At 38.1% G+C, this 9,737-nt stretch overlaps 1 protein-coding gene across 1 annotated transcript; it reads left to right on the top strand.

Moving 5' to 3' along the window:
• The first annotated feature begins 250 nt into the window (after nt 1-250).
• Nucleotides 251-8,700, top strand: pnpla1 (patatin-like phospholipase domain containing 1). The gene is made up of 9 exons (XM_051880185.1): nt 251-900; nt 1,233-1,465; nt 3,990-4,055; nt 4,178-4,387; nt 4,472-4,532; nt 5,130-5,360; nt 5,441-5,573; nt 7,939-8,061; nt 8,142-8,700. The coding sequence occupies exons 1-9, from the start codon at nt 696-698 to the stop codon at nt 8,404-8,406; spliced, it is 1,527 nt and encodes a 508-aa protein (XP_051736145.1). The 5' UTR covers nt 251-695; the 3' UTR covers nt 8,407-8,700.
• Nucleotides 8,701-9,737: the final 1,037 nt, after the last annotated feature.

Below are 9,737 nucleotides of genomic sequence, written 5' to 3'. Positions count from 1 at the left end.
TTGAGTAAAAAATATTCTTAAAAATCATTATCAAAATTGTGAACAACTGGAAAAGTCATTGGGCCTTTGAATATTGTTGGGGCCAATAAGGGGCCTTTGAGTCAAAAAGGTTGAGAACCTCAGTTCAGTTCAGGGGAAGTGACATCACTGGTTTATTGCTCATGGCAATCAATAGCTGTGTGAATGGTAGGTACATTTAAAATGATGGTATCTACATAAGAAGTCTAAGTTTTGGAAGAGGAAGATATAACTTTTTGTTTCAGTTGTATTGATTCAGTTCTTCTAGGGTCAATTCTTCCTCCTGGTGGATGTGCTTGTAATCCATGCCTGGTTTCGCTCATCTCTATGGTAATCTAGTCATATGCTCATTTTAAGACATTTACTAAATGTCAAGGAATTTGTATTGCTCTGAAGACGACAATAATGTAGACATTTACCTCTGATGCCCTGTGAAAGTTGTGGCAGACACACATATAATAGGCCTAATTCAGACATCATGAAGTGAGGAATTGATTTGAGATCATTCATGGAATCCTAGAGGGGAAGGAGGAACTTTTGCGGGTTTTCTTATTTTTTTTTGTTTTTAACAACACCGTGACCGTCTGTTTTAATGTGTTGCTCTGATTGTCCTCGACTTGAGTTAGAGTTACAGAGCTGAAGATCTGATACCATCCAACTAGGGGATATTTCCAGTCATGTCATCACCGTTATGCATTCTGTCTAAAAATGAGAACCTCTCTGTATCGTTCTGTGGTTCTGGCTTTCTAGCAACTTATCAACTCGGTGCTGCGCAGAGTCTTTTGGATAATGCAGCCTGGATCCTGCAAAGAGCACCAAGAGTCTACGGCGCATCTGCTGGCTCTCTCGTGGCTGCAGCAGTTGTGTGTGGGTCCAATCTAGGTAATCAGAGATCTTTCTATTCATATTCACTTTCATTTATTGACTAGAGGATTAGTGTTGTACTTGTAAAGGTTGTAGGTTCAAAGCCCATCCAAAAAAGACCAGGCTGGTCCAGGATTTATTGTGCATAATATCCTTGTGTATAATGTTTATTGTGTATAATATTCTTGTATTGTTTAACTGGTCGAGGTTGAAGATTAATTAGTAATTAGGAGCTATAATTAATTACTTTTAACTTACCCAACACTGGCTGTAAGTCACTTGGATAAAATAATCAGGACTTAAAATTAGCTGTTAAATAAGTCATTAAACCCACATTTTTTTCCTCACAGGACGTGTGCGAGACCAGCTTTTGGAATTCGCGAGATTTACCAAACAACATCCGCTCGGTCTTCTCAATCCCACAGTGGATATTTTCAGGTGGCTGGAGGTCACACTGCAGCGCTGTCTGCCTGATAATGCCCACACTCTGGCCACCGGCCGCCTGCATGTTTCCATGACTCGCATGTCTGATGGAAAAAATGTTTTGGTGTCAGAATTTAATTCCAATGATGACCTTGTAAAAGTAAGCATTATGATTTTTTTTTTTGCCATATTAGTTAAAAATGTTTAAAATTTATGAAAATATTCCGCTCAATTACAGCTGTTGCAACCCAATCTAATGAGAAAATGTAACTATTTTAATAGTTGACGATTCCGTATGAATTCGTACTATATTTGTACTAATTTTTAGGAAAAAGTCCGCCCCTTAACCTAAACCTTGGTGAGGCATAAGCAGATACAAAAATGAGACTGTACAAATACATACATATTCACCACCAATACGCCCAAACCACAAGGCAGTAGACGAGTCAAAGGAGCATTTTTTCCCCCCCGCATTTTCCTTAACTCACAAACTGCTACAGTTCTACCTTGAGGTAGGCTATAGGAAACGTATATATGCATCAAAAGCAAATGATAAACTAACAATAGCCTTAAGGTGTGAAATTTCACTGGCAAGAAAGTCCATAGTCTACTGTCAGCAGTGTAGCGATGGATGAAACACAGCTCATACAGAAGTCACTTTCAAATCAAGCAGCTTTCTGTTGGTCAACGCAGCGTATTTGTGTGCACAATGCATTGCGAAATCTGTGTGGGGAAATCTTTCACCTTCACATGAAATTGGATTCCTGAAATTACTGGATTTCGCCCCCTGCGAAAATTCGCCCAATAACAGTAAACGTCAACGCACATTTATTACTTGGGAAATTGTAGCCTAATATTGAATGTGGGTAACACAATAAACAAGAATAAATAAATATAATATTAATCTACTGTATATCAAATTAAAACACACCTCAAACATGTAAAATCATTGTTATAATACTTGTGTAGCAGCTGTCAATCATGTTAATTTTTTAACCAACAATGAGATAAAATATATTAGTTTGGATTCAAAAGCATCAAAACTGTAGAAAGCAGATGTTGTTGCACATCCCATATCTATAAATCAGCTTTTGTTGGAAAATTCTACCAAAGTAAAACAAACACAACTCTTCTCAAGAAGAGGAAAAACTAAATAATCATCACATCTCCCAACTTTGTAATAAAGGTTAAATGTGCAGTAAGCTTTTCTGAGAAACTCTGTTGAAAGTGGATTGGACTGAGCAGCACAACACACTTGAAGCCAGTCAGCAGTAGGGGGCGTGTCCACTTATGATGGGAGAGGAGAAAGTGAGCTAATCAGCAGTAAGGGGCGTGTCCACTCATGATGAAGAAAGAAAGAGTGAGCCAATCAGCAGTAGGGGGCGTGTCCACTCATGATGGGGGAGGAGAGAGAGTGAGCCAATCAGCAGTAGGGGTGTGTCCACTCATGATGGGGAAGGAAAGAGTGAGCCAATCAGCAGTAGGGGGCGTGCCCACTCATGATGGGGGAGGAGAGAGTAGGCTTGTTCGAGATAAACTACACTAGTCTAAAATTAACTGTGGAGTACAGAGACGGCCATCAGGTCGGACACTTCGTGCTTTCCGTAGTGTGCTGAATGTCATTCATGGCAGACCACGTGATTTTTGCGTTGATTGTAGCCGAAGAAGTGGATGGGATTGAAATAAGAATATATATTTACTAGATAGCATAATCTTAATTTTTGTTAATATTTTGTGTGTTTTGTTTGAATATCAGATATTCAATATCAAGATTGGTTAAATACAGGAGCTTGTCTAAGAAAAAACACGTAACGTCGTCCTTGTCATCACAGAATCTGACCAATGAGAATAAAGTGTATCGTCATCAAGGCTTTCGCAGCCGATTTTGAGCAACTGCTGCGCCTGACCTAGGCGGCTGGTCTTGTTTTGCTCTTGCGGTACTTTGTTGGCACACGTGACCGTAAGGCGACTGCAGCGCCGATCAAAAGTCGGACAAATTTTCTAACCAGAATGCATTGCTTTTGTCAGGCGTCAGCCGATCTTTGTGGCGCCGCATGAAGTCAAACAAGCCTAGTGAGCCAACCAGCAGTAGAGGGCGTCCACTCATGATGGGGAGGAGAGAGTGAGCCAACCAGCAGTAGAGGGCATCCACTCATGATGGGGAGGAGAGAGTGAGCCAACCAGCAGTAGAGGGCATCCACTTATGATGGGGGAGGAGAGAGAGAGCCAATCAGCAATAGGGGGCATGTCCACTCATGATGGGGGAGGTGAGAGAGAGACAATCAGCAGTAGGGGACGTGTCCACTCATGATGGGGAAGGAGAAAGAGAGAGCAAGCAAGAGGGAGATTTAAAGAAAGACTGTAGAAAGAGAGATGGCTGAGAGACATTACAAACGAGAAAAGCTCAGAGAATATCACTGGTTATGATCAGACAAGAACTTTAGGACACATGTTCAACAAAGATTCTTACAAATCACTTACTGCACCTTTAAATCCTAAATGAAATAACATAAGCTAACTTTTTTTGACCATGGTAAAGTTTGTCGATAAATAAAATATTTTGATAATTTTGTAAGCTCTGATAGTGTGAGGGACTTTCTTTTGATTTTAAAGTTTGTATTATTAAAATCTGTCAGGTTCAGTTTCTTTTTTGCTTTAAGTGGTTTCTTTCCGCCCTCTATAAGGCTCTTTTGTGTAGCTGTTTTGTTCCTGTATACTCTGGCGTGATTCCACCACAGTATAAAGGCGAGGTGAGTAAAAGTGTTTGTACTGTAAGCACTCTGTGACAACATGCCTAAGAACTACAGAAATACACTAAACCAACATGCCACTTAAAACAAGCTATAAATATAACACATCTATACTTTCCCAGCACTATATGGATGGAGGTTTCACAAACATCCAGCCCTTCGAGGATTCCTCTCCCACCCTCACCATCTCCCCGTTTGCTGGAAACATGGACATCTGTCCCTCTGATACCTCCACCATCCTCTGTGATGCCATCATCCAGCAGCTCTCCTTCCAGTGCTCCCTCACCAACTTCATCAGACTGGTAGATGCTATGTTCCCTCGAGACTGGAGGGTGAGTTCTGTAACTATGTCCCAACACAGGTACTTTTAACTTCATTTTTACGTTCCTTTAACTTCATGTATTGCTAATTGTCAGGTTTTGAAGAAGGCTTTCTACAGTGGATACCAAGATACCGTATACTTTCTGCAGCAGAGCAGTGAGTTTTACTGTGAATATATTATTTAGCGGAAGTTCATGTTGAAGTATTCATAGAAATATGTAAAGTGTAAATTTACTTTTTTTACATTTAGTAAGACAGTAATAAATGCAATGTCAACATATGCACAGCTTTTAAAACCTTAGGTTCCTGGGTCAATATAATTTGTTGATTCTGGAACAACATTCCAGTGTGAAAATTTAGTTCTAACCCTATCCCTACCTCTAAACCTAACTCTACCTATAAGTTATCCCTAAAGTCAGAGGGAAATGATAGGTGAATAACACTGATGTAGAGGCACCTGACCCTGGTTGTAAGCCTAAACTTGACATGAACAGTAAACTTGTCCCTCAAATCTGATTGGTTGATTGGAATGTTGTTTCTGGATCAACATCTTTGATGGTCTCGGAACATGTTGGTGAAATCAGGTTCTGCATAAAATTTTAGAGATGGATGTAAATCTTTTGTCCTCTTTCGAAAGACTAATCGGACAAATTGGATCCTTTGTGATTTCAAAATCAATCTTAAAAAGCTGAAACAACTCCATGAACCTTGCTTTATCCAGCACTGTCATTCATAACTGTCACACCTCAACAGACGCCTTGCCATTGTACCCTGAACGGAGAAAGGAGTCTGGTGCATCTGATGATTCACTGAGCTCAGATCACTGGATGCTGACACAGACTGATGGTGCTGAGGAAGAGGAATTGCAGCAGAACTCCCCGGAACATCCTGAGGAGAAGACCATCAATGGGATTTGTTCATCTGTGAGTCCATCCCATCAAGAGCAGACAGTACATAAGTACTCACCAGAAAAGGTTCAGGAAGGTACTGTAGTGTCCTGTTTGCATTTCCGATTATAGCAGATTTGAGACAGAAGACAGACAGTTTGCTATTCTCTGTTTTAGTGCTGCTGTGTAATATCATGGGGCAGCTGGAGATTCTGAGTAATCCGGATGTCTCTTTATCTCAACGGACGCTCTCATACCTGCTCTTCCTGTTCACACTGCCAATCTGGAGTGCCACAGCCTTATGGGAAAGGTACTGAACTTAACTAATTGTAGTTTAGTTCAAAACATTTTTTTGTGAAAATATTCCCTAAAACAGTTTTTGAGGGCTGGAATCATCACCTAAACAGTGATGTTAAAATTCAGCATGAAACGAAAATTGTGATAGTCTTTTCTTCCCTATTGTGACATATATCCAAGTGAAACGGCTTCTTGAACAAGAAAAAAAATGTAGGGTGGGACTTGATTTTGTCTGTGAGGAATGGGTTGGATGGTTGTGGTTTGCTATTGGTCAATCTCATGTGAGTGACAGGGTGTCCTACTCTCACACCAGCAAACACGCTGTAAGATGGAAGGGAAGTTATTTTAATTAAAGATAGCAAGGGCACATGAATTAAAAAAATGATGTACACTGATGAACCATTTATAATAAATATTGGAATATTAGGCACACAACGTAAATAAACTACAACAGGTAATCATTTTAGCTGTGTGGACGTTAGAGCTGGGTTGACAATATCAATTTCTCGTTTTTTAATCTGTCTTCATTTCGATGAGATCTTTTTAGTCTATGCTGTTGATGATACGGAGGCCCTAAAGTGACATTTGCAAAAGTTTTGCGAAACAACGCAACATTTCTCAGGGGAACACAAAAGTTTTGTGTGAACGCAAAATTTCTCAGTGGAACGTAAAAGTTTTGTGAGAGAATGCAAAGTTTCTCAGGGAATGTAAAAGATTTGCGAGAGAATGCAAAGTTTCTCAGATATGCAAAAGTTTTGCGAGAGAATGCAGTTTCTCAGGGAATGTAAAACTTATGCGAGAGAATGCAAAGTTTCTCAGGGAATGTAAAAGTTTTGAGAGATAATGCAAAGTTTCTCAGATATGCAAATGTTTTGCGAGAGAATACAAAGTTTCTCAGGGAATGTAAAAGTTTTGCGAGAGAATGCAAAATTTCTCAGGGGAACGCAAAACTTTTGCGAGAGAATGCAAAGTTTCTCAGGGAATGTAAAAGTTTTGCGAGAGAATGCAAAGTTTCTCTGGGAATGCAAGACTTTTGTGAGTGAACGCAAAGTTTCTCAGGGGAATGCAAAAGTTTTGCGAAACAACGCAACATTTCTCAGGGGAACAAAAGTTTTATGAGAACGCAAAATTTCTCAGGGGGAACGTAAAAGTTTTGTGAGAATGCAAAATTTCTCAGGGGGAACGTAAAAGTTTTGTGAGAGAATGCAAAGTTTCTCAGGGAATGCAAAAGTTTTGCAAGACAATACAAAGTTTCTCCAGGAATGCAAAACTTTTGTGAGAACAAAATTTTTCAGGGGAACACAAAAGTTTAGTGAAAGAATGCAAAGTTTCTCTGGGAATGCAAAACTTTTGTAAGAGAATGCAAAATTTCTCAGGGGAACCCAAAAGTTTTGTGAGATAATGCAAAGTTTCTCAGTGGAATACAAAAGTTTTGTGAGATAATGCAAAGTTTCTCTGGGAACACAAAACTTTTGTGAGAAAACAAAATCTCTCAGGGGAACGCAGAACTTTTGTGAGAGAACACAAAGTTTCTCAGTGGAATGCAAATTTTTTGCAAGATAATGCAAAATTTCTCAGGGGAAAGCAAAAGTTTTGTGTGATAATGTAAAATTTAATGGGAACGCAAAGGTTTTGCAAATTTTCTCAGGGGAACACAAAACTTTTGCAAGAGAATGCAAAAGCATTGAAATATATTTTTTCCTCCCATCTCATATTTTTTTCCCCATCACCTTTAGGGGCTCTGTATTGATGCATGAACAAAACTTCACTAAACACATTGTAGTGCACCTACCATCCAATAACCTACCCATCTAAAAAATAAACCTTTGTGTTCTTTGAGAGCTAAAGCAAAGTTCCTCGGGGGAACACAAGACATTTGCTAGAGAACGCAAAAGCATTGACAAATATTTTTTTCCTCACATCACATATTTTTTCCTTTATGTCCCTTTAGGGGCTCTGTAGACATGAAAAAGTCTCAGCTTTTAAATTCTGTCAATTTTATTAAGAAATTCAAGCAATAAATACCGCTTTGGCAATCTTTATTGTGGCGTGACAGATCACTGCTTCAGTTCAAGCAGCAGTAAACCGATCATCTCTTCCTCTTTATTACAAGTTACAGCACAAAATAAACATGAAGGAACATCAGAAGGTATGTTGAAAGAAACATTTATATAAAAAAACTGCCTTATGCACAATTTAAATGTCTATATACAACTAAATAGATTAACATTTTCGGTGAATAAAACTAATTTCGGTGCATCAACAATTTTCATTAAACACATATCTAAAAAAGTTACCTAAAAGGTTCTAAATTTAAAAGGAAATATTTTGATGCTGTTCATAAGCACTCATTGATGTTTGGATATGCTGTTTCACAGGTATCAGAAATGGACCACTAATGCTATGACTGTGGCATACTGGCTCTGGCATGGTGTCAAGCTATTTATGATCTTTATACTCAACATCTTTATGTCCAGTATGAGGAAATGCCTTGGAGACATGTAGGTACACAACAAAAAACATTTTCTGCTGTTAATTGTTAACACTGCCACTGACGAAGTATCTTTTGTCTTATGCAAAGAATGCTGAGTCTGATGAGTTTCATACCTGCACAAGTTCACGATGAGCACCGTAGGCCCAGAGAGTCTGCTGAGAGACACATGGCCTCCTCTAATCTGAATGGGCACGTTTCTTCTCTTTTACCGGCGAGTCCCTCTGTGGCACAGACCCTGCCAAACCTCTACAAACTCCTGTTTTCACTAGAGATAGAGAGCAAGTGGAGGAGACGCAAGATAGAGGTGCAACACACGTTACAACAACACGTGGCTGATGTGAAAAGAAATTAAAAACATGCAAGCAATGCAGGATGGTTAATGTTACTCAACACAGAGTGAAGTTGATGTATCGTTCTGTGCTATTTTATGTTTTTTTTAAGCTAAATACTGAATACATAGACTAACATGGGACTAGCATTGGGACAATGCTCTAGATTTTTAGTGTCTTTTTCTTTATAAAGATCCTATAAAAATTTGTGGTAACACTTTACTATAAGGTTTCATTTGTTAACTTTAGTTAACTAACATTTTATTTTACAGTGTCCTTGTTACAAGTTACATGTAGTAACTGTAGTAATTACTATAAATTGTGCATAATTACATGCAACTAACCCTAAACCAAACCCTAATCTTATCCCTATAGTAAGTAAATGTTGTTAAATATTATTAGGCCTACTACTTAAATGTATAATTACACTGTAACACAGACACCTTAAAAATAAAGGGTTACACTTTATTTTAAAGTGTCAGTATTACAGTGTAATTATACATTTAAGTACCGTGTAATAGTAAATAACTGCATGTACTTACTATAGGTTTAGGGTTAGGATGAGGGTTTGGTTTAGTGTTAGTTGCATGTAATTATGCATAATTTCTAGTTATTACTACAGTTACAACATGTAACATGTAACAATGACACTGTAAAACAGTGTTACCAAATAGCGTGCAGCCAAAACATTGATTAATCTTAGTTAATGTTAATTTCAGCATTTACTAATACATTATTGAAATCAAAAGTTGTATTTGTTTATAATATTTTATGGGACATTGTTGTAAAGTGCTACCAATTAAGTTATTGCCCATTTTTATGCTGGTGAAACTCCTAAAAAAATTTTTGAAGATACAACTGAGAGATAAATAAAGGATTTTACTAAATGTATTGGTAACATTTATATTGTTAGTATATTGGTAAATTATGAACATTTTAAGGAACTCTTAATACTAATGTAATTAATGTCCAATAAAGGTTGGTTTAAAGCACTTAATGTCATTTTCTGATTTTCCGTGACCTAATTTAATTTGTTAACAAAGCATTATCTAACTCTTTACATATGAGCTAATTAAACATATTGAATTATGGAACTTGTCATGCTGATAGATCTAATAATGTTTATAGGGAAATAATGTTTATGGATGAGTGAATGCATTCATGTTTATGAAGCAGAGCGTGGCCGAGAATCGCAGGTGCGATTGCTAATGAGAGACAGATATCAGTGCCACACGCAAGTCCCAGGGGATATAAAGGAATGAGGACATTTCATTCTACCAAACTACCCGCATGTGCTGAAATACTACTCATACAGGTCAGTTTATTTGACGAATTAATATTGTGAGGCAACGCT

The sequence above is a fragment of the Ctenopharyngodon idella genome, chromosome 22 (genome assembly GCF_019924925.1).
Source record: "Ctenopharyngodon idella isolate HZGC_01 chromosome 22, HZGC01, whole genome shotgun sequence".
Classification (NCBI taxonomy): domain Eukaryota; kingdom Metazoa; phylum Chordata; class Actinopteri; order Cypriniformes; family Xenocyprididae; genus Ctenopharyngodon; species Ctenopharyngodon idella.
Note: the sequence above shows the minus strand (reverse complement) of the source record. Positions and strands in the feature narration are given on the sequence as shown.

Coding starts and splice junctions, on each gene's coding strand:
- pnpla1 (XM_051880185.1), top strand. CDS start 696: ATGTCATCACCGTTATGCATTCTGTCTAAAAATGAGAACCTCTCTGTA. Junction 5,574..7,938: donor GCCACAGCCTTATGGGAAAG/GTACTGAACTTA, acceptor GCTGTTTCACAG/GTATCAGAAATGGACCACTA. Junction 8,062..8,141: donor AGGAAATGCCTTGGAGACAT/GTAGGTACACAA, acceptor TCTTATGCAAAG/AATGCTGAGTCTGATGAGTT.